Source organism: Hyperoodon ampullatus (genome assembly GCF_949752795.1).
Source record: "Hyperoodon ampullatus genome assembly, chromosome: 3".
NCBI classification, from domain to species: domain Eukaryota; kingdom Metazoa; phylum Chordata; class Mammalia; order Artiodactyla; family Ziphiidae; genus Hyperoodon; species Hyperoodon ampullatus.
The window spans coordinates 115,150,071-115,175,532 of NC_136916.1; the positions used below are offsets into that span (position 1 = coordinate 115,150,071).

Below are 25,462 nucleotides of genomic sequence, written 5' to 3' on the forward strand. Positions count from 1 at the left end.
TGGTTGGGAGTCCGCCTGCTGATGCAGGGGATGCGGGTTCATGCCCCGGTCCGGGAGGATCCCACATGCTACGGAGCGGCTGGGCCTGTGAGCCACAACTACTGAGCCTGCACGTCCGGAGCCTGTGCTCCGCAATGGGAGAGGCCACAACAGTGAGAGGCCCATGTACCGCAAAAAAAAAAAAAGATCAGGAATGATTAATTGTATTATTTGTGTGCATTTTATCAATTACTGTTATTTGTGTATAGTATTATTTGTGTGCGTTAAACCCCAAAGTTTTAGTCGTATAAGCCATATTGTTTTAGCATGACTAGAAAAAAATTAAATAACCTGTGTAACTTTCAAAAAACAAATGGAAAAGTCAGCCCCATAATTATTATTGTTTTCCGATCCATTTATCTTTCTTTAAAATAAAAGGGCTGTTCAGAATCAGGGAAAGATTTAAATTTCAGTTTAAACTTACAAGCATTTTCTACTTTTTCTTGTTCCCATGACCAAAAAAAGGAAGGCAAAATTCACTATGAGAATAACAAAAACAATTAAACAAAAATTGAGATATATTGATACTGAAGCCTGGCTATGCATAACATGCATCTCAGTGTGTATCCAGTTTTAAATGACAAATACTGAACCATGTAAAATTTGAGGATAATGGATTAACTATGCCAGTATCAAGTATTTTATGTTGATTGGTCTCCTTACCACCAACGTAATGAAGATGCTTTGAAAGTGAGATCTTACTATTCGTTTGATCTTCAGAAAAGAGAGATTTGACTTCAGTTATTTTTAAGATTGTTAATGCTTCTTTCTTGGCATCATTTCACTTTTTACTATGATGTAACCTCCAATTGCATCCTTTTTTCCTTCCCAGCACTGTGATAAATACTAAAAAGTTGGCCTTTCCTGCCCTACAGACTACTTTAAAACTTCAAAACTATAGGAACCTTGTAAAGCAAGGTTTTAAAATTTCTTGATTGAGTCACTTTCACAAATCTCTGGGCTCATTATGTAATGCCCCCTCAGTATTACAGCATTCTCTAAGTTCTTCTTTTACCTGATGTCTCTTAATGAAAGGAAAAGAATATTGACATATTAAAACTATTCTAAACCCACTGCTTCTGTAACGTGGGGTGATGGAGAAATACCTAAACCATGTTTACAAGAAAAAATGAAATTTTACAAATAATTTATTTCTTCAACAGAAAAAAATTGGGATGAGGAATACTTCAAACTCTGGATCTGTTTTGTACACAGGCTATTTCCAGCAGTACTTAAATATGCTCAACTGGATCCTGAGTCTCTGTAATGATCCGTCTAATGCTTTTGAAAGTGTAGCAATCAGTGTTGATTATTGCTTGATCAATTCAACTATTGGTAATGATAGTCACAGAGGCAGACCTGTTCCAAGTAACCACCCGTACGTTTGAATCAGTCTCTGCCATTTGTTCTTTTTTTTTTTTTCGGCGGTACGCTGGCGTCTCATTGTTGTGGCCTCTCCTGTTGCGGAGCACGGGCTCCAGACACGCAGGCTCAGCGGCCATGGCTCACGGGCCCAGCCGCTCCACGGCATGTGGGATCCTCCCGGACCGGGGCACGAACCCATGTCCCCTGCATCGGCAGGCGGACTCTCAACCACTGCGCCACCAGGGAAGCCCCAGCCATTTGTTCTTTATTTCCTCTTTTGTTCCATTTCTTCAACAGCCTGCCTTTTCCTTTTTTCTCTCTGAGAACTAAGAAATCCACTGGAATTATCTTCTGACACTTCTTAATCAAAGTTCAGAACTGGTTATGCAGTACTCTCTTTGGATACTGAGGTTGCAAATTCTCAAGTCGGGCACTCCAAGGGTTATAGAGAAGCATACAAAAAACAGAAAAAGTACTTGTCTTCCCCGATTCCCAAAGGAGTTGAAATGTTTATTTCTGAAGATAAAATAAACACATGGTATGGTATCATTTAGCTCAAATTCTTCTAAAGGAAGGCTCTGTTAACATATCTGTGAGAAGAGAGTGGATTCATTTCTTATTTGATGACATTGGAAGGATTTTTCATTCTACCTCATCGTTCTGATATAGAACCTTTCTTTCTTCTTGTTCTACTAATTTATACACGTATTTCTGTAACAGACCCAATGCTTTTATGCATTTTTCTTCAGATAAGTCAGCAAATACATAGAATGAGACAGAGCGGTAAAGAACATCAAGTTTCTGTCAAAACAGTTCATAAATATTCAATAGAGTTCTGCAATACGTAGGAAGTTATGAAGATGGCATTAAGATACCAGTAAATCCTAAGAAAACCTATGCTAATCAAGCTATCACATCTTATTATATTTTATTCTTTTATCACTTTATTATCTCTCAATAATATAAATGTGACCCCCACCCCCACCCCCCAAAAAAACCTACAAATCCTAATCTGCTGTGGCGAGATAGAATTTCCATCTTATCCTGGGTCAGGATTTTCTAACCGTGATCTCACAGTCTCTTGGTAGATCTGAAAGCCTAACCTGGCAGTTAGGTTTCCAAACCACTCGCCGCTAACGCAGTCCTCTCTCAGGCATGACCTTCTATTCAAATACTGCAGGCATTCCCTGTGGGAACGGGGCTGGCTGCAAAAGGACTCCTGAAAAAGGGCTTAACTAGTAGCACCCCCAAGTCCCCTCAGTAATCTAGTGCCCTCCAGAAATCTACAAAAACCTGGCGTCTTCCAAAAGGTTTAAGAAATTCCACCTTAAATGGCAGGTTTGAATGACCTTTAAGTGCTAAAAATGAACTTTGTATTATTCCTAAGACTGAAAATATATTGAAAGAAAGAAAGAAAGAGGTTTTATCAGCTTGCTTTATAAAAGTATCTATCCTCTTAAGTTATTCCAATATGGAGACGACTAGCAACATTGCTGCCTCTTCCTCATTTGTAGCAAACTCTTTCAATCAAAGGAGCACTGAATTCAATGATTTGCACTCTTGGTACATTGCTGTAGTTAAAAAGTATTTGCTCACCACAGGAGGCCAAGCAAAGGCTATTGACATGCTTGCTTGATGTATGAAAAGACAAATTAGTCCCCTATCCTATCTACCAGCAGGGTACAATGACCGGACATGGAAAAGTCAACTCAAACCACTGTATAATATATTTACATTTTTTTCCAGGAAACTTCAGTGTTACCAAATCAACTGTGTCAAGTGTTCAACTTGCATGCAAGCTAATAGAATGTGAAATAAATTTGAGGAAGGCCAGGTGGTTTAGTTGACTGCGTGGGATGGCACTAGTGGCTATGGCTTATCCTGGAGGAATCTTGGTAGCTTTGAGTGGGGAAGGGCAGAGAGAAAGGAGTTGAAACAAAATGCTGTTTCTGGATATGACTGCTTATTACTCATTGCCTATCTCCGGCCCCTTATACACTTTCAGCTGTTTTCTAGCACTAAGCAATAAGGGAGAGGAATTTTTATTTTAGAGTCACTCAGCTTCAGTAAAGGTAGACCAAGTGAGCATGGTTGGAAACAGTCATGCTTACTTTTCCTTCCTGTGCTAGGGAAACAATTCAAATTCCCATGGGTCTGTTCCTTAAATTTAATAAGCAGAACATGTTTGTTAATTTTTTTAAATTACCATATAAAGTGATTGAGTTTGGTTCTCACATGCACCTTATTATATAATTTGCACTAACCAGAAGAACACAATATTAAGGGGAAAAAATGCTGTACCTTTCCATTATGTAGATCATAATTGTAGATCAAAGATAGGACCAATAATCAATATAAAATGAAAATTCTCTAAATTTCTACTGTCGGTGATTTGAAGGGATAGTTAAGAAATAATAATTTTGGGGCTTCCCTGATGGTGCAGTGGTTAAGAATCCACCTGCCAGTGCAGGTGAGACGTGTTCGAGCCCTGGTCCAGGAAGATCGCACATGCCACGGAGCAACAAAGCCCGTGCTCCACAGCTACTGAGCCTGCGAGCCACAACTACCAAGACTGCATGCCACAGCTACTGAAGCCCGCGTGCCTAGAGCCCGTGCTCCTCAACAAGAGAAGCCACCGCAATGAGAAGCCCGCGCACCACAACAAAGAGTAGCCCCCGCTCACTGCAACTAGAGAAAGCCCACATGCAGCAATGAAGACCCAATGCAGCCAAAATTAAATAAATAAATTTATTTTTAAAAAAAAGAAATAATCATTTTATGAAACTTTGTGAAAATTCAGTTAATGAACAAATGAACTAGCCAACTAATCACAGTTCTGTCATAGATGGGGGAAAAAAGTTATAAAAGATAGCTATATTATCTTTCAAAGTTCCTTTTAAAACCTGCTCTTTCTCAGCATTTATAAAATCCTGTGCTCAGTTAAACTCAACTGGTTTCTATATAAGAAGTTATAGCTCTCAACGCATATGGCAAATACTTCTTGGGAATGAGTATATTATTATGGTGCTATATTGTAACTCATTTTAGAGTAATAAATAATGTTATAATAATAATACCAGAAATAATAAAAGGAACCAACCTAAACTTGTCCAAATCAAGCACAGATAAAGCAAAATTTTTAGGCCTAAATATCCATCTTTTATTCATTCAACAAACATTTGTGATAGACCTCCTATGTGCAAGACACTAGTCCTAGTTCTCAGTGGGCAAAGATTTTGAAGAGTTGCTAACTGGAGATTTGAGGGTACCTAATTAACTATAGTAATATAGAATTGAAACTCTCTATATTTTTTCCACTTCAAGCTCACAGGAAGCAATGTCTGCTCATCAAATTAAAAAATCCCTGGTCTTAGTTTCTGCAGTCTATTTTGAGGCACAGAATTTAGTGGCAGGTGAGTTCCAAGTCCATCTTACCTAGGCAGTCTTCATAGGAGAGAGAAGCAAATCACACAAGGGTTTAGTGAGAAAAGAGAGTTAGCCAATAGGGCTTACAGTCTTGCTTCTACCACTAAACACCTGGGTAAACTTGAACAAGCATCTTAACTTCTCAGAACTGTGACGTTTTCACCTATTAAATAAGGGGGGTATTAATGGATGTTTTTCAGGTCTCTTCCAGCTCTAAAATCTAATTAAGTGAAGTGAAGACACTATGAGAAATGTTGAAAGTGATAGATAAATGTGATGATGATGATAATGACTCAAGGCCTTTGTATAAGTAGACTTCTGTCTACCCCCATATCTGTTTCAGTTTAGTACACCTGCTTTCGTGCCTTCTTTTGGCCCAAGAGTACATGGCAGAGCATCCTTAGCCCAGGGGATTGCCAGGCTGCCTGCCCTCAGCCTCCTCCCTCCATGGTGCCCAATGTTCTCTCCTGAATAAAAGTGAAGCCACAGGACAGAGGAGTTCAGATGTCCCTGCTCAGCCTCCCTGACTGCAGAGGTGCTACCAGAGAAGTGGTAGGTTGAGTCAAGCAGACTTTAACCAAATACTGGCCTTTTCTATACTCATATTCTTGTTCTGTAAAATCGGGATCATCATACCAGTTCAAAAGATGGTTATGAGGATTAATCAAAGAAAGTATGAGAAGTATGTATACATAGTGGTAGTAGCTGATAATACTGTTATTGCTGTAGTCAAGGCTCAGAGCAGGCATCACTTCTGCTGTACCCCCTGCTAATTAAAGAGATGTTTCAAAGAGACCATGCAAACCCTAAGGATTCCTCACCAAAGTTACACAGGAATATACATGCCTGTCATCCATTCTTATCCACCAAACAGCAGCGACAATAGTGCTTATTTCTCACAAGGCAATTTCCTCTGCATGGTTTCACTGGATTTTCGAAATTAGGCTGTGAGGCATGGTAAAGCAAGTCTTGTTTCCATCCCAGTGCTCAGGCCACTGCGTTGCACCATTCCAAAGTGTGGCACTCCAGGGGGTGTCATTCGTGTAGAATACAGTGTGAGTGGTACCCCCCAGAGTCCTGCAGAGCAGCAATACTGCCACTTTCAGAATAGGAAACTGAAGCTCAGAGAGGTTAAATGAATTGTCCAAGGTCATACAGCAGAGGAGGAAAAGATTCTGATCTCCAAGTCAGTTTATAACTCCAGCTATTCTGTGCTTTCCCCTACACTGTGTGACCTTTATTACAGTACATACATGAAGACTATGACAGGGTCAAATTCCAGGATACCCCAAAGCCTAATATAGGATGGAGAGGTTGGCACTGAGAATTTGACCCTGTCACAGTCCTCAAGAGACTGAAGGACAAAGTCCTCCCCATGTCATAATGTGATGTGGCCCATTGTGACTCAGTCTTGCTCTAGACGCCCTATACTCGGGGCATCATTTTGTGGAAAGGAAGCGCCTGCACATCTAACTAAATCAGGCTGTGGAGATAGTGGCCTGCTCCTCCTCACCATATGACTGGCTTACATGAATATTCAAGAACCAACACCCCTACAAAATCAATTGTATCTCCCACCTGTGTTGTCATCTTATCACAATCTGTGCTCTGTGCCAAAGGGCACATTGCAGTGTTAAAGAAAGACTCGGAGTTTGAGAAAAGTGACAGAAATAGTTATTAAAGTGCTGCAGTTGGGCTTCCCTGGTGGCGCAGTGGTTGAGAGTCCACCTGCCGATGCAGGGGACACGAGTTCGTGCCCCCGGTCTGGGAAGATCCCACATGCCACGGAGCGGATGGGCCCGTGAGCCATGGCCGCTGAGCCTGAGCGTCCAGAGCCTGTGCTCCGCAACGGGAGAGGCCACAACAGTGAGAGGCCCAAGTACCGCAAAAAAAAAAAAAAAAAAAAAAAAAATGCTGCAATTGGACTCCATGCAAAATGAGAGTGACTTCCTCATACTCACTAACCTCCAAACAAAATAACCATCAAGAAATATTAAAACACACATTTTATTAGTTTCATTTAATTTCTTAATTGCTCCAAGTCAGTTTACCCATTTATTGCTGTGTGAAATGCTTAGAGGCAAGGCGCACATTAAAGGGATTATTTCCATGTAATCCCTCCCTCCCAGAGGGTAGGAACCGATCACTTATGAATCCTGATTTACGTACGCTCTGTAACAATATCAAATGGAGGCAATAGTTAATGTGAAATTATAGAGTCAGTAGTGGGGTAATACAGGAGAGCGTAATTTAATAGCAAAGAGAAAGTACCTCATTTTCAGTGAAAGGTATGCAAGCCTTTTTCAGGAATAGCTATTAACCAAGCTGAATTTAGCCTCCCATTTGTCGGCCTCTACCTCTGTTAATTGATAGATGCTGAAGATGTGTTGACTGTTAAGAGTTTAATCAAATGGTGTCTGGGAGTCGATGTGATCATTTTACCGGGATTTGGAGTTCTGGGGATAATAATTGCTCTGAGTATTACGCTCACTGTGACAGTATGCCCACCACCAGCCTTCCTTCTTGGCAGGAAAAAGAGTGCAGGCAGTTGGGTGGAATTTGGAGGGATGCTGCTAATTACACAGGAAAGGCAGGTGAGGTAGGAAGCGGTTCTAGGTAAATATCCACCAAGAAACCTGTGACAGTCTGACAGTCTGGCAGTTTCTGTAGCACATCATAGCTGGCCTGAGACCATTAAACCCCAGAGGAATGGGAAAGCCATTAGTGACCCGGGAAAGAGCTTTTTCTTGTTCTGTGGCTAACACATCTCTCCCTGCCATAGTACCTGTAACCCAACTACATTATTTTAGGACCATGATTGCTATTCTTGGAAGGAGGTAAGAGGTATAGCATCAGAGGAGTACAGAGGTAAGGCCAGTCCTTACGAGTGACTTCTGCCCCTCAGACAGCACATGCCCCAGACAGGGGCCACGCCTGACAGCATTGCAAAAGGCAGTGCTTCCATTCCAGGCTAGCCCTCTTCTGATATTTGATATTCATTCTCTACCTTTAGCGTCAGCCTAATACAAAGAGTATACAAAATAAAACATTTTTTAAAGCCCTCAAGGAGGTTTGTACCCTGTATTTTATTAGATTGAAGGCAAAACAAGCTGATACCAGCAGGAAAAAAATGGCTGCTTCAGATCCCAGCTGACCTCTTTTGCATGGAAAATTCTCCATATGATTACAGAGCTAATGAGTAATATTTAATGAAAACATTATGCCTTTGCATATATTTGTAAGCAGCACTTCTTCCATTTAAATTTACATAGAAATAAGCTGATATGTATAAATACACATCCTGGAAATCTGTGTATTTTAAGGAAAATCCTCATCCGCTATCTCTGGTTGTTTCTATACAAAGCTCAAACTTCTCAATAAGCAAACTGTAGAATTCAGTCAATCATCCGGTTGACACCAAACATGCAAGAATTTGATGATGCGTGGATAAAACAGCTGAACTCAGGCAGACTCATCCACATTTCACAGAATGGTCTGGCTTTATGCAAACAACAGTGCATGAGAAAAAACTGGGCTAAACAATTGCTAAATAAATACATGTGGGAAAAAAAAAACTTTCTCTTTCAATTTCAAGAATCCTTAAGCGTGTGAGGATAAAGACTAAGGACCAGGATTGTTTCCGGAGGCTTCATAGATTTCCTTTTCTGTTCAGAAGCTGAATCGCAGTGGGGCTAAATTTTTTTTTTAACATCTTTATTGGAGTATAATTGCTTTACAATGGTGTGTTAGTTTCTGCTTTATAACAAAGTGAATCAGCTATATACATATACATATATCCCCATATGTCCTCCCTCTTGCGTCTCCCTCCCACCCTCCCTATCCCACCCCTCTAGGTGGTCACAAACCACCGAGCTGATCTCCCTGTGCTATGTGGCTGCTTCCCACTAGCTATCTATTTTACATTTGGTAGTGTATATATGTCCATGCCACTCTCTCACTTCGTCCCAGCTTCCCCTTACCCCTCCCCGTGTCCTCAAGTCCATGCTCTAGTAGGTAAATTTGAAAATGAAAAGCCTGTGACAACTTTCTTTCCCACTCTTCTTTCTCTTCGCCCTCTAGGTGGAGCTGACAGGCAGTAGCGTCTTTGACTATGTCCACCCCGGGGACCACGTGGAGATGGCAGAGCAGCTGGGCATGAAGCTCCCGCCTGGGCGGGGTCTCCTCTCGCAGGGCACCGCTGAAGATGCAGCCAGCTCAGCATCTTCCTCTTCCCAGTCAGAAACCCCAGAGCCAGGTGGGACTTGCAATTCCAACATGTGGGTTGGTGGGCAGGACCTTTGCCAATGATTGTGCTTGAGTTGCCAGTGTGAAGAAATTATAAAGGTCTAATGGTATTTAATAATTCCATGCAGCTTTCTGTCCTGTGCAGTAATTAAGTACAGAAGAGATTTGAAAATAAGAAGACATTTTAATAAGTATAATCCAGAGATCTGATTTCAGGTGAACAATACATACAGCATGTACCCATTCCTTTAGTTTCTCTTTCATATTAATGGAGGGAAAAGGTTCAGATTTGGAAAGCCGTCTGCCTTTCGTTGTTACCATGGCTAAATGTAATGCATTTATTTATTATTCAGCAAAATTGATGGCAGAGACTTTTTGAATATTAGCTTGTGGAGAATTAAAAGTATTAGGGGCGTGCAGAAATCTTGGGTTTTTTTTTTTTTTTTTAAGCATCAGAAGGTACTTGAAAGATGTGAACAGATAAATTAAGGCTAAAAAGAAAACAGAAATGGCTACATTTTAAACTGCCTTTCCACCCTCAGTATTTAATTAGATCAATTGTATAGAGGAATGAACAGAGGTGACATTCCTCATTGGGATTCCTTCCAGGACTCTTATAGACTTTGCATTCAGAATGTTCCCATTTTCATTGTGTTGTACTGATGATAATTTAAGTATTAGGGGAAAATCCATTTATAAATTAAACAAAATGACTTGATATCCATCAGTCCCCTAGTTCATCAAGCTGTTCAAACACGGGGAAGATTGGCTGGTCGGCCTGGGTCTTCCGAGAGCGCTGGTAATTAGATCTGCGAAGGATTTATTCTTTGCTGATTGGGGCTTTAAATTAATTGAAGTTCCACATTTGTGGTTTTGTCCTTTTTGTACTTTTTTAGAGGAGATATTTCATATTCTTGTGTGGTGGAGTGCTTGGCCAAGCAGCAGTGGTTTAAATGTTAATTTTTCTCATGAGAAGTTTAAGATTTTTAATGAATCAAGGCCTGATTTGAAGTGCAAAGTTTTATTTGCTTACTTGGGAAATTATTTTTGCCCTCTAAAGACGTTTGTACTTTACTTGATATGTTGTTTTAAAACAGATTTGCAGGACAAAAGCATTTTGTGAAAGAGAAATGGAAAAAAAAAAAACCCTACCTTAAGGTTAATGTTAAAAAAACTCTACATACTTCCAAGAAAATAATTTGGTCTGCTTAGAAATAATCACAGCGTGTTTGCACACACAGAAGGGAAAAAACATATTTGCCTCTATTGGAAATATTTTAATTCCTTCTAGAATCAATCCATGTTTCCCCATTTAAGTTAACTGCAGCTTCTAGGGCATGATTTTGTAGCACTGGCGGGGATGGGGGGGCATCCTTCTCCAGTGAACCCCATGCATGAGAAAAGAGTATTTAAGACTACTCTTTACCATTTAAAGATGAAAATAATTTTGTTCCAAGAGGTCGGGGGGAGTCATATATCCTTATAGCATAGCTCACTGACTTCACTGAAGAGACACATCAGTGAGATCACTGGACCTGCTTTTTAGTCAGTAGAATGTTTATAGTTGGGCCTATTTGAGAAGAAACACATGAAAATAGTTTTCTACTCCATTCTGGAGTTGGACTGGGAAACGGGACTGCTCGTGACTCTTAAACACTCAGTGCATAAGAAATCAAGTTTATAAACCTTAGTATGAACTAAGACCTTGGAAAAGTGGACTTTGTTTCCCTGAATCACAAACCCGCAAGTTAAGAAGAATCTTCAACAATCCTTTAATCCAACCTCCAATTTATGCAACCATCCCTTTACAGCAAAACCAACAGATGCCCTTCCAATCTCTGCTGGCACTCATTCCTAACAGGAAGCTAAGGAACGTACAAGGCTTCCCACTCCATTGGTGAGCAGCTCTGATAGAAAGTTATTCTTAATATGGAGCCGGAACCTACTCTGGGGCATCTTCTCCCCCACTGATCAGAGGTCTGCCCTGTGGGACAACATTTCAGATTTACTCTCTCCTCCCCATCACAGCCTCTCAAACATATGAAGTCAGATTCACCAAATTCTCCCTCCCTTCTTCCTTCTCCTTTTCACGTCAAACCACCCTCCTTCCACAACCATTAATCAATGGCATGTTGCTAAGACCCTCACCATCCTAGCCACCCTCACCTGGCTGTGCTTCCATTTGTTGGTGACCCTCTAAAACTAGTGTTCTGAGAGCTGAGTGCAGCCTCTAGATGCACTGTGACTAGTACAAAGCAGAGGGACTGCCACCTTTCTTGGTTTAGGCTACTATACTCCTGTTAGGCAGCCCACGGTTGAAGTAGGTCCTCTTGGCAGCCAGGGCCCACTGTTGATTCATATTGAACTTGATGTCTCCCCCAAACACATGTTAAGGGTGACTTGTACCTTGGAAGAGAAAAAAAAAAATCCACAGCCTATAAACCAGTTCTACTAGGATATCCTAAACTAGAGTCAAATCAACCCATTTAAGATTAAATATAAAAACTCTGATAGGGCTTCCCTGGTGGCGCAGTGGTTGGGAGTCTGCCTGCCGATGCAGGGTACACGGGTTCGTGCCCCAGTCCAGGAGGATCCCACATGCCGCGGAGCGGCTGGGCCCATGAGCCACGGCCACTGGGCCTGTGCATCCGGAGCCTGTGCTCCGCAACGGGAGAGGCCACAACAGTGAGAGGCCCACGTACTGCAAAAAAACAAAAAAAACAAAAAAAACAAAAAAAACTCTGATAAATCCCATGCCTTCCATGAAGCACCAGGATGTGCTCAGTTCCACTTAGCATCCTTTAATTCTAGTTATCAGAAAAAGAACATCCCTCCTTTATACAAGGACACTTCATTTATCCTTGAAGTATGATTGAAAATTTACTTGGGTTTCTTTCCCCTGTTTTCCTGGCCTTCCTTGAGCCATCCTAAACAGTAAAATGGAAAACCCTGCTTTGCACATTCCATAACAACTTGGGCTCGTTAGCAACAATCACGTTAGGAAGTGTCTCTTGTTGGAGAGTGTATTTCTCACCATTAGAGAATGTTAAACTGGCTTTGCCTTAAAATTCTGTAGTGTTAGTTATTTGCAATCTTTGGCTTAAAAAGGCAATTAGATTGACTGCTCAAATACTGAAAGGCAGTGTAGGATGCTACCTTTAACTAAATATCTTCACTAATGCAGATCATTGCTCCAGGGGAATTACTTTAAAAGTTCATGTCAGGCACTACATCCCAAAGCTGCTTATGTTTCTTAAAAGCTGAAAGAACTTTAACAAGATTTTCTAATTCTTAATAACATGAAGGAACATTTTTGAAGACTGTTGTTCACTACATCATAATCTTTTAAACTCTGATAAAACACCGATTCTTGCTTAAAGAGTAGTATAATTTGGTTGGAAAACAGGTATCAATATGTGGTGATTATGAAAATGAAGGAACTAGTAGGTATAGAATTTTTCAGGAGCCCTGATGTGTTCAGTGTAGCATTACTAAATGACTGAAATCTAAATAACTTTTGGCATTATAATAAAAGGCAATAAGTGACTAAACCAGCCTAAGAGGCAGTGATCCTGTGCCATAATAGGAATTCTTTTTCTTCGAACTGCCAGCCCTGTGATTTTCTTGTCTTGAATTAGTCTCAAGATAATGAGAGAGAGAAAAAAAAAGATCTGTTGACTGGACAGCAAACCCAAATAAATATTTTATATGTATGCACGTTCGTTAATAGTTTAATAAATATGATATTTCTTTTAGAGAAATTTTCAGGCAGGCATAAGAAAAATAAATGGGTAGCCTACTTTAAAAAGTTATAAAGTTCTAGAGTGCCTCTTTAGGGCTTGATCCAAGCATTTTGGAAGAGATTGCGCTGTGCTGCCCACAGCCTTTTCTCTGCTCCTGTGGGTTCCTGCAAGGTGGTGGGCACAGAACCTCTGGAACACGACATCTGGATGGCTCAGTTTGTTTTTGTGGATCTGCTTCTATCTTTTCATCACTCTTAATGATTCTTTAATCTTGGGATTATGAGTGATATCCTTTAAAAAAAATAAATTTCAGGGCTTCCCTGGTACGCAGTGGTTAAGAATCTGCCTGCCAATGCAGGGGACACGGGTTTGAGCCCTGGTCCAGGAAGATCCCACATGCTGCAGAGCAATGAAGCCCGTGAGCCACAACTACTGAGCCTGCACTCTAGAGCCTGTGAGCCACAACTACTGAGCCCACGCACCACAACTACTGAAGCCCGCGCACCTGGAGCCCATGCTCCGCAACAAGAGAAGCCGCCGCAATGAAGAGCAGCCCCCACCCACCTCAACTAGCAGAAAGCCTGCGTGCAGCAACGAAGACCCAACGCAGCCAAAAATTAAAAAAAAAAAAAAATTCAGTGCCGCATCTTTTATATACTTAATAAACAGAAGAGCAGCTCTTTCAAGAAATCCTGGAGGTACTTGAAATACCTCTGTATTTTGAAAGCAAAGAGTAATATTCCTTGGGTTAGGTCATCAAATTGTTGTGTTTCACTCCCTCCTTCTCCGTATTAAAACAGCTTGATATTTTCCAATTCTAAAATTCATGCCCTTTGTGAAAAATTCAGAGAATGCAGAAAACAAAGAAGAAAGGCCAACATACCCCCTACCCCAAAATAACCGCTGTTCTTATACACTAGATATCCTTCTAGATTTTGTTTCTGTAAGTATGTATACAAACGTAGTTATGTAGTGGGATTTTCTGTTTGACTAAAATAAAACCGTAACGTACATGCTTCTGGCAGGCTGCTTTTTCACTTAACCTCACAGGCCACTTTCCCTGTCATGTTTCTCACTTTAACAGAGAATTTCCTTTCTGTCTCCAGTGGTTTGTTTCCCTCTAGCTAGCAGTCAGCTCCCAGCCACGGGCCACTGTCAGGAGTAACACACCTGGGTCCTGCTTTAGACGGCATTCAGCCAGGACCAGAGATTCTCGCTGCTTATTGAATGGGCACGAGCTCACGGAGGGAGAAATCAATACTGTAGTGGGGTTTAGACAATTTAGCAAAATGTATGAGACAGTACTTTTGGTGAAGAGTAAGAGTAACTACAGCAACATGGTTAACCGTTGGTTGTCTAAAGTAAAGGTTACTCTGTTTTGTCTAAACTTTCAGCGGATCTAACCTGTTACGGGACGTTAAGATAACTATTGCAGGAGTATGATCTCTATGCTATTACGCCTATTCTGTGTCCTGAATATTTTAAAGGCAAGCAAAACTGAAGCAGTTGAGTACTTGGCTGAATAGAAATAATCTGCATTTTCTACTCATGCCCCCGCGCTCTGGTAAATTTGATTGGCTCCCGATTCTACAGGAACTCAATTCCTCTGCACTCGTTAGACGATTTTCATAATACTAGATATAATTGAAGGAACAAATGTTTAGGAATAACAATAAAGAATGTAAAAATTTATCTGAGGATCTGATCAATATTTTATTTCCAAAGCACTTAGATACGAGATATAATTGTACTTTTATGGGTGAATTATTTACCATCTAGTATAGGATTGAGGTTCTCTGATTTTTTTTTTTTTTTTTTGTATTGGTTTAAGTTTCCTATCAATGAACTGAATTTAGAAGTCAGGCAAGGGAAACCATCTTACTAACCTCACATCCAACCTCAGTCCCCAGACAATGTGACTGTATCTACAGCACTTTCTGCTGTACTGCAAATGTCAAACAGAAGGTGTAATGGATTTAATATTAGCGCTGGCCAAGGTGCTGAGGGAACTGTTAATAATGTCACTCCAGTTATTGATCTGAAGCCTTTAAAAATCAAAGAAAAGTGAGAGATCCCCTACTGGGGAAAGGCACACAGTGACTGGTTTTTATTGCCAATATATTTCTACATATAGAGTGGCAACTTTCTGAAATTATGTTATCACCATTCATCTCTGTGAGATTTTTGGAGTCATTATATGGTAAGATAATATCATGGAGACTGCTCCGCATGCTAATGCTAGATCAGGCCAAGTACTTTTAGACATAAATAGAGCTTGATAATTTGTGTAGTAACTACAATATTCAAGCTGTCAAATGATAGGAGGTTTATTAGCACTAGATTTATTCGTGATGACAATGTTGGACCCACAGGAAGTGTGAAGTACGAACTGGATAGTCATGAGGATGAGCTGTCCTCTCCTTTTGCCTTTCTAAAACTCTGAATACAAACCATGCAGGGACTCACCTGAGATAGAAATGAATTCTGTTCTTACAATTAGTCTACCTTTTCAGGAAACTGGTAATCCTTCAATCTGAATGGCAGTTTGTGTGCAGTGAAATTCCTGCTTTCCATAGCCCCCAACTAATAAATGGAATTAAAATGTATAATTTATGTTGAATGTTTATCAAACTGTAAACACACATTTAATTCCTTTCCATATTCATACAATATAAGCAAAGATAAATCCATCAGATAATGTACCACGGTTATCTCTGATGGATTGAATATGAAATGGATCTCTACTGTAGCTGTAGTAAAGATCCAGCCAAGTTTACGATTACCCAAAACTGGCCTGACTCCTGTTAGTACCCATGTGCACATGTATGTGTCAAATCTAATCATCAGAAAGCAGCCTAACAAAAAGTAATCTTTTCATAACCCAAAGAGGTCATCCTTTACGCATAAACTCAGCTTTTATCCAAAAATGATATATGCAAAATGATGTATTTCCCTTAGCTATACCATCATTATTTGGAAATGAAATAGAAACTATCTTTTGCCACTCCTGAATGAAGATGACGCATACACTCCAAAAACAAGCCAGTACTGTTACAGGGACTGCCTTGCCAAATGCAGAATGCCTCTTTTGCCTCAAAAAAGCTACACTGATGTAGTACCATTTTTTCTTGCAGAAAGTAGGCTTTTCTTAAATGTCTCCTTTATCCCCAGCTAAGCAAAATAACTGCCACAGAAGGAAATACATTTTTCCAGTGCTTTCTTCTGTCCAAGGCCTAGGAACACTTAGAACCTTAATTTGTGTTTGCTCACACTTCTGTGTGCTTGTCTGTATATGACGAGAACATTTGCAAAGCAACCTTGTTTGTACTTCTAGGATCTTGCCTAAGGGAGCTAAAGAAAATAAGGAAAAATCCCTCCTTCCCACCAGGCTGTGCTGGCCCAGCATCCCTTCCAGGCCGGCTCCCAGAATGCACAGCTGCAGCATGAGGCATCCTTGGGGGCTTGACAGCCTGACCTGTGAAAAATCTGTGTTGGTGACTCAGCTACAGGCGGGCAGCCTCCCTTTTGTTTCCAGAGAAGATGCTGAATGTCAGCCTAGTTCTGTATGCCATTCTGAAACTAACTTTCTTTTCCAAAATTTAGATCACAGTGGTGGCAACTCAAAAATGTGCAACTTTTATCTAAATTAATATAATGGTATTTACAGGGTCGCAAATGGTTTGTTCAGTAATAGAAGCATGGGCCTCTTATCAAAATACACAATAGGTTCACTCAGTTTACATGTAGGATTTTTTTTCCCAAACCTTCTATTGAAGGTTTAGAAAATCAATTTTTAAAACCCATTATTTTTAACAGTTGTTTTATATAGCTTGCTAGGTCATAATTTTGACTTTCCTTTCCCTATGGTGATAAGGGGTACATTTCAAAGTTTCTAAAATGAAACCCAAGATGAGTTGTAAATAGATGACCTATTCTTCCCCATTTAAAAAACAGGTGGCTGTCTTTGTCATTGGAATATTAACAAATTAAAGATTCTATTTCTATAACTCTTGCCTTGAACAAAGCACAATTTGTTTGCTTTTAATACATATGACTGCACAGAAATTTCATCCCTGTCCAAATGATACCATTCTGAATTCTTCATCTGCACTAAACAGCAGACTTATGAAGGATCACTTACCTGGCATTGACTGAGCTTTCCAGGGTGCACAGATCAAAAGAGGCGGAACTGGCTGGAAACCATTTCCACCCCTGGTGAGCAATTTACTCATGATTGCTCTGGGAAAATACTGGAAATATTGCTTCTGTGTAAAGTTCGCAACTTCCAGTTGTCAGCTCTTTGCCAAGCGGTTATTCCCAAGTGTAGCTTTAGAAGCAAAGCCTACTCAAGCCACGGTGACAATGGTTGGCATTCATATCCTGCTTGGTGTATGCAGAGCACAGAAACCGCTAATTACAGGAGTTAATTCACACCCTATCCCTCTGAGGCAGGTCAGTGTGTTATCCTTATTTTACAGATGGGGGAAAGCGATGGAAATTCTAAGTGGCTTGCTCCAAACCACACAGGTTAGTTTAGCAGCCAAGATTAGCGGAAAGGGTAAAATATTAGGATTGCATAGATGAGAAGCCTAGGAACTAGATGGAGAAAAGAGTTAGGACTCTGATAGGTATAGAACCAGAGGAATTTCCTCTGAGGGGCTTCTGAAGTCCAGAGAGGAACCTAACAATGCCCTCATGCACGTATTTCATCAGGCTCAACCATCTTTTGTTTTTAAATATAGTCCCTCACTGAGGACTAAAATCCTCCATCTAATACTTTACTCTTCCTTCATCCCTACATTGAAACTCCTTATACCACAATGAACAGTAGCATCTGAATCAATTATAGGCAAAACTATATAACTCCCCATTAGCTGCATCTCCTCAGCCAGGAGCACAGCCAGAATTGTCTCTGTGTGCTTGGTCTCTGCTCTGCCTTGGCCAGTACGGGACCAGGCTCTGTGCAGCTTCTCCAGGCTCTTCCTTTCAGAACCAGTCTCCCAAGGCAAAAGAGATGGAAAAAGAGCAAGAAGACCAATAGGGTTCGTTAGGAGGTGGTCGTATCCTCCTGAAGATACCTGCTCATGAAACACAATCATGGTTTCTTGGGACCTGTGGGAAACATCAACCCATCTGTTAGTTAATAAAACTAGTTTGAGAGAGGAAGTACTTGTGTCTTTTCTCTAGTTGTTATTAACTAGAGTGAATTTTCTTTCAAGACCCGGACACACCTGATGCTCAGGATTGTGTAGACTATTCAGTAACCATTGATTGCATGTCTGTCACATGTCAGACATTAGACGAAGTACTGAAGAAACAAGATGAAGTTCCCTGCCTTCCAGGAGCTGACCATCCTGTGAAGGGGACAGATCATTAATATAATGCAGGAGTGTGATGATGACAATCAAGGCGAGGTTGTGTATGATAGGGTAGCATTGTATTATAAGCCACTGCTATTAGCACTCTTGACAGAACTATCTCAGGTTTGAAACTTCAACCCTGAAATTAACAGCCCAGGAACATTGCTTCCTTGGGAGCAAGTTGCATTGACATGCCCAGACATACACATACCATGACTGTCAGGGACTTTGATGCATATTGTTAAGGGACTTTTGGTTTTTTGTTTGTTTGCTTAATTAGCCTGTAAAAATGCCAGCTACATGATAGGTTCACAGGAATATGAGTTCCTCTCTACTGATCTTTCTGGCTCTGTAGGAGTGTTCTGAATGGGAAGTACCCCCGAACTGCACCCCTTCCACTTGTACTGCACTGATTTCGCTAACTGAAATTCAGGAAATGTTGGCTTTGGAAAACTGTACTGACTCTTTTAGCTTTTTCTATTCAAGGTAAAACCTGTTGCAAATATTCTAATATTAATGATGATATTAATAAATAACTTTTATTATGTTTTACCTATATGTTCCAATTACATGAGTAGGCATGTTTTAAGTAATTTATTTCTCAAAATGTCCCTAAACGAAAATTAGAGATGGTAAATGGCTTGCCTCCACACCAGAGTAGACTGTGGCCCTGGGATTTGATCTCAGGCCATGTGTTTTGTTTTGAGCACTTTGCTAGGTGCTTACAGAGAACACAAGAGGTAAAAGATATGACACCTGCCTTTAGGAAACTGATCATCATCAGTAGAAAATTTATACACAGTCAACAACCAGAGAAAAAAAGAAGCCTAACACTGCTGCTGTCCTCAACTGAGACATAAAATTGGCAAGTGGTGTCATAAATCAGGGAGAGGCTGAATGACTGTGGGTGGCTTTGATGAACAGGGTTGACCTGCATGAAAACCAACCTAAGAGCAAAGAGGCAGAGATGTTCTTCCAGGAGACTCATCTCAAGGAACAAAGTGGGAGTGAGGACACTGCATTTAGGAGGCAGGAAAGAGCCCTGCCTTCCTCGATGAGGCAAAGATGCATGCTTATCCAGGATGGAGCCAGATCTCGGAGCAGCTGAAGTACCAGAGAAAAGCATCTGAGATGGAAGTGATAAGTAGTTCTGAGTATAACTCATTCAACAGAGCAGTGACCCGATGAAAACATTATTTTAACACTTATAAATACAAAAATAAAGTTTGAATTTGGAAGGCTCCTTCCTTGAGGGTCATATTATACAACTACCTATGGCCTCCTGAATCCCTATACAACATAACCACTAATATTCATTGAACGGTTGCCAAGTGTCAAGCACTCTGCTAAGCCCATTATATGCATTACCTCATTCATTCCTCACAAACTACTGTGAAGAAGGTATCATTATTTTTCCCATTGTACAGAAGAAGGAACTGAGAGAAAAAATTTTTTTTATTTGGAAAAGTCATACAGTTAGTAGCTGGAGAGCCTAGGCTTTAAAGCCAAGTAGCTTGACACCAGAGTTTCTCTTCATATTCATTCCACCAAGCTGTTTCTCAATATCTACCTAAAATAGCTGTCCAGTCCCTACCTGAGACCACCAGCTGGGGACACTCTCCATCCTTCCTAGGCAGCTCTGACTGTTAGAACAGTCTTCCTGATGTTATGCTGATTCCTGTCTACTGGTAACTTATGTTCACTGGACTTATTTCCTGATCCTTTATTTTTGCAAGAACATGAAGGATGTGTGGAATAGAGCAGACTGGAAGCAAAGGAAACCATTCAAGAGGCCATTTCTTTAATTGAGAAGCGAGTGAGTAGACCTTGAGAAGAATTATTGCAAAGGAAGAAACGATGATTTGGAACTAAGATAACAGAAAAAGGTAGAAATATACCTGTGCTCAGTCTTTAGCCAGGAGCTAATGATTAATACTCTAGAAATTATGCATGTCTCAAGCTTTCACATAATTAGGATTGATGATACCATCTGTCCACTTTCATTTTTTTATCAATTGGTAATAAAATCTGGAAATATTCAAAAATTACAAAATTACATATGCTATTTATCATGAAATATTAAGATGCAAATTTCCTTAGGGTTCAAAGCTGTTCCTCTTTATGGTTTACTGAAGTATCTTGTGCCTTAAGTAAAATATGTCTGCTGGTCAGTGCCTCTCACTTGTCAGGGGTTGTCCTCTCCACATAAAAACATCAGTAAGAGCAATGGTGAAATTGGTGACATAAAGAATTAAAACTCTACTATCCTGTGTCCAGCCGTCTCTTGGTTGACATTGGAGGAGGATTACAATTATCTGTTGACCCCCCCAAATTACTGTTAGTCAAAATGAGATAGAAATTGATTTGACTGATCATATAAAAGTGAATTTAAAATGTGACCAATATTTAGGGAAATACTTTCTATTTAACAAAAGTAATATAAAAGTGTAAAAATAACAAAATTCCAATAGTCTAGTTATGGAAAACATTCACTCATTCATTTCTTCACTCATTCAGTCATTATTTCTTTCATGTGCATGGGACAAGCTCTATCTTAGAATCTGAGATACGGTAGTTACTAAAAAGGTCCTTGTTCTCATAGAACATATATTCACATAAACCACCTGACAAAAGGATTTCAGTTGAAAGATTCCATTTCATAAACAAGAGGTAAATCTTTACATCAGACTGTAATGGACCGGTTGGGCCTCCCCTGCTTCAAAAATGCAGAGCTGACAGAGATTCTAAGCCAGTACTTCCAAAATGCATTCTTTATCAGAATTGCCCTGTGCAATGCTCTTCGTGAAAAGGACCCCCTAGTTAGAGCAGAGGAAAAAGCTTCAGTGCACATCTTCTCACTGATGATCAACAATGAACATTAACTTAGTGAAGATTTGAAATATGTATGATCAGTAAGTCTGTTGATTTTGTTTGAACTAGGCTTTCTAGTCTATTTATTGTTTGAGCTATGGGAAACTTTTTTTAGAGAGAAACTCCTACTAACACCCCAGAAACACGTAATGAAGCCCTTGATCTTGTTTCTGCTACCAGAAGCCACTCCTCCCATCCATGCCAGTCTCTTCTTCCAGGGCAGGCAGGATCACAGTCTGGCCACTCAGCTCAGAGGCTGAATTATCCAGTTCTTCTGGTCATTCTCCCAGTTGTCTCTCCTCAATCCTCAGGGTACCCTTCAAGCTTTCCTAAAGCTGAGCCCCTAGATGAATCTAGTAATTAACTGAAAAGTTGTAAGACAAGACCTGTCAGTTCCAAGTTTCACAGTTTTTAGAGCAGCCCTGGGTCTTGATTGGCAGGTTTCACATCCCTCTTTCACCCTGTCTTCTCTATTTTTCATTTAATAAGCAGAGCACAAACGTCTCTGGTTTCCCACCCACTAAAGCAATACACTAATAGAGTTTGGTGTAAGGGTATGATCATGGCTGCCCAGGGTTCTGTTCATTGCTCCCTCGCCCTGTGATAACCCTAACCAGTTACCACTGGTTGCAGAAACAAAAATGTCAGGATGCAAGAACAAGAATGTGAATACAAGAACAAGAATGTTAAGGTGGTGAGACAGGAGACACAGTATGGTGGTGGTAATCAGCTCCTACGTTGTCTTCTCTGATTTGTAGCAATTTAATTCAGTTGCACTGCCCATATTATAGACTTTAAAAATCTGCAGTCTGGTTAACTTGCAGGTTACCCAAATAACTGAGAATTGATGACATATGAAGATGACAGCCCTAACCCAAATTGCAAGACATTCTCGTTATACTAGTTTCTGTAGCAGTTGCAAATATGTAAGTGCACAGGGTTCTCCTGGCTCTGTCACTTATCAGAAATTTGACCTTGATCAAGTTAATTAACTTACATGTGCCTCAGTTTCCCATTGTAAAATTTTGGCCCTCTAGTATATTGAATAGTTTGGAGAATGGGGTAGGAATAATCAATCACCTGTTGGTTTTAACTTCATATGAATTAACATATTTTAACATTCCTTATGGTGTCGTTAATACATCTAAAATGCTTAGAACAATAGCATGGAGCATCGTAAGTGTTCAGTGAGTGTTGTCATTATTATTCGTTCTGTTGAGTTCAGCCTTCTCTTATCGCCAAAGTTATTCCTGACATAAAGTCTGGCCAGGGCTTAGGTGACAAAGTTGGCTCTTGCACCAACTTGAAAGGCTTGATTTGGGCTTCATTGTCACCATGTTCCCATTCTCTCTCTTAAAGATCCCAGATTCTACATGGATCACAGTACCCACAGGTGTGCTTCTGAAAATACACACACACACCTGAAACAGAGTCCTTTTGGAAAGGCTCCATTTAAGGGGAAAGACTCTCTTGGAAATAGATATAATTTACCTTCCTCCAGCCTCTCTAACAGCACAGATTCTGTTTTGCAGTTTCACTTTTTTTTTTTTTTTTTGCATACTTGGTTTTCTTAAAGCATAACAGAGGTGCATAATTCTTATTCTCAGAGGTCCATCCCACTGTTTTTGGATTCTGAACAGCAAGATAGGCCTGCTGACTTCCCCTTTTCTAAGGCTAGCTTGGAGTCTGCCCAGGCCTGCTTTGGACTAGACCTCAATGTTGGTCTCCAAGGGTTTGCAGCTTCCAGCCTGGCCTATTAAAATGTGTTCTGCTTATGACCCAAAGATTTAGCTGCTACACAGCATATATGATGTGCCTGACTGATATCTTCCATTTTTAAAAATTAATTTTTATTGGAGTATAGTTGATTTACAATGTTGTGTTAGTTTCTGCCGTACAACAAAGTGAATCAGTTATACATATATCCACTCTTTTATAGATTCTTTTCCCATATAGGTCATTACAGATTATTGAGCACAGTTCCCTGTGCTATACAGTAGGTCCTTATGAGTTATATATTTTATATATAGTCGTGTGTATGTGTCAATCCCAATCTCCCAGTTTATCCCTCCCCCCACCTTCCCGCTTGGTAACCATAAGTTTGTTTTCTACTTCTGTGATTCTATTTCTGTTTTGTAAATAAGTTAGTTTGTACCTTTTTATTTTAGATTCCACATATAACCAATATCACGTGATATTTGTCTTTTGATATCTCCCCTTCTTATCTTGCTGGGCCATTGCAGTGTGGCCATAGCCACAGCATGGATCATGCTTCACAAAAGACTAAGTGACGTCGAATGGGATGTGAGGTCTCTATGACCTACGGCTCCTTTTACTATCAAATCAGCTTTCATGCATCCTCTGGTCTGTGCTGGAGAACAGGGTGGAAGTACCCAGCTATTGATTTGAACTTTAAATGAATCAATTTATTTTGTGTAGGAGGGCTTCAGTTCATCACTAATCTTGAGAACGGAAATGAGTGTAAGTCTGGTGGAATGCTCCTATAAAAGAAAGAGAGATGCCCAGATGCCCTAGCCAGAGGTCCTATATATGGACTTAAAGAAAGAAACTCATTTCACATAGGCCACCAAACAGTCATGAGATGTTAACGACTTTTAGTCACTGCCAACCTGGACAAAATTCAAGCCAATTACCTATGGGTGAAAGGCTCTATATATCCCATTACCAATCCCCTGAGCCATCCAGTCACCCTTGACAAGGTATTTTATCATACCCAGTACAGAGCAGTATGGTAGTCCAAATTCCTATACCATCAGAAAACCTTCTTCTACTATTTAAAATAAAAGGGAGCATTTTAAGAATAAAAGAGAGGCAGAAGACTTAGTTCCTCTAATAAAGGAGCAATTACAAAAAAAAAAAAAACCTTTGGGAAAAGGCATACACACACATATACATAGCATTGAGACTCTTTTTAATTCCAATATTTTTTCATCATGTTTACTCCGCTGCACATTTGATTCTGCCTCTGGATATTTAGTAAACTGGCATATCTCGGAGTTCCCATTAAAAAAAGTCATTAGTTTTAGTTTACCATTTGTATAAAACTGATTCGTTAAACCCTTGATGCTTTCTTTCCTAGCTTGTTTTTAAGTGTCATAAATAAATGACTTAAATGTCCCACAAGACAAATGTTCTTTAATCATCTAATGTACTCATTTATCCTAAGCCTTAACCTTACTCCTAAATTAAGTCTGTTGCAAAAACATAACTTCATCTAAAAACACCCATCAATCCTACAGAGTTTTGATAAGCACATTTAAAAAACATAAACAATCAGACAGTTGTCAATCTGGGTGAAGCCCAGTCCCATTTAAGAGTTATTCGCCAAGTGCTATATTTCATGCCCATACCACCAATGGAATTATAAAAGAGAATGGCTGGTATTTGGGCCTTTGCTGAGAGTTCATGTTGTGAAATGGTTTACGAGAGTATAAAATGAAACAAAGACTAGACGAGAGAGAATCCTCATTCCACATCAAATACATTCTGTTTTGTTTTTGGAAACTATTAATACTTAGACAATATTGTAAATGCATTAAAATTTCATGATCACATATTTAGTAAATTGCATGTCATGCCTTTGATTAATTTTCATTTGTTCATGGTCCTAAAAATCTGTCAAAGAATCTGGCTGCTCAGAGCTTATACATGAGTAATGATCACTGAAAAGGTTTGGTGCAAGGAGAAACGAAGTGCAAGTTTAATGGAATAAACACTCGACTAAATTGGGTACTTAATACCTCATAACTAAGAATTCACATAGTTTGGTGAAATCTCAGCTTTGACAGATGCCCAATTTAATTCTGAATTAATTCGAATGTCTTGCATTTACCAATGGCACCCTTTCACAGTAGGGCAAAGATAATCTTCTTGTTTTCCCACTGGCTTCCTTGGGTCCTGCAGAATTATTACCACTGAGCCCCTTAGGGTTGTTGGATGCTCCCCCCACCCCCCAAGTGGGGCTTTAAAATTTTTTAAAGAAAGATAAGAGCATTCAGCAAATAGCCAGATTGAGAATAAACTCAAAAATTATCACCAAGGCCCTGCCTCTGACACAATTTGTCAAATCTGCTGATAGGAAACAAATTCTATTCATAAAGATTTTATTTGCGGGGGGGAGACTCTTGTGATTTGGTAGCAATTCAATTATAGTTTTGTGAGATAGTGAGGCCGGAGAGGGAATCCAGACTGACAAGAAATATGACAGGACAGTTACAGAGTGTTTATGCAATTAAACTTTCCCTGACAATAACTGCAGAATGATGAATGCGTGGGCGGAGGTATGTGAGCGCAGGCAATGCCCCACAAGTATTGCCCATTTTTCATTATTATACAACTGTTCAGAGCTTTCAAGAACAGCCTGAAGTGAGGTGGAAAAGAGAGTGCTCTTCT

At 40.0% G+C, this 25,462-nt stretch overlaps 1 protein-coding gene across 12 annotated transcripts in view; it reads left to right on the top strand.

The window, feature by feature from the left end:
- The window catches only part of NPAS3 (neuronal PAS domain protein 3), a gene marked incomplete at both ends in the record, with an annotated part of 860,982 nt that overhangs the window by 726,032 nt on the left and 109,488 nt on the right, over positions 1–25,462 (top strand). For all 12 annotated transcript variants that reach the window (XM_079700352.1, XM_079700356.1, XM_079700357.1 and 9 more), the window contains one exon: positions 8,911–9,085. In XM_079700352.1, coding sequence (XP_079556478.1) covers positions 8,911–9,085 — 175 coding nt within the window. The remainder of the gene's footprint in view (positions 1–8,910; positions 9,086–25,462) is intronic.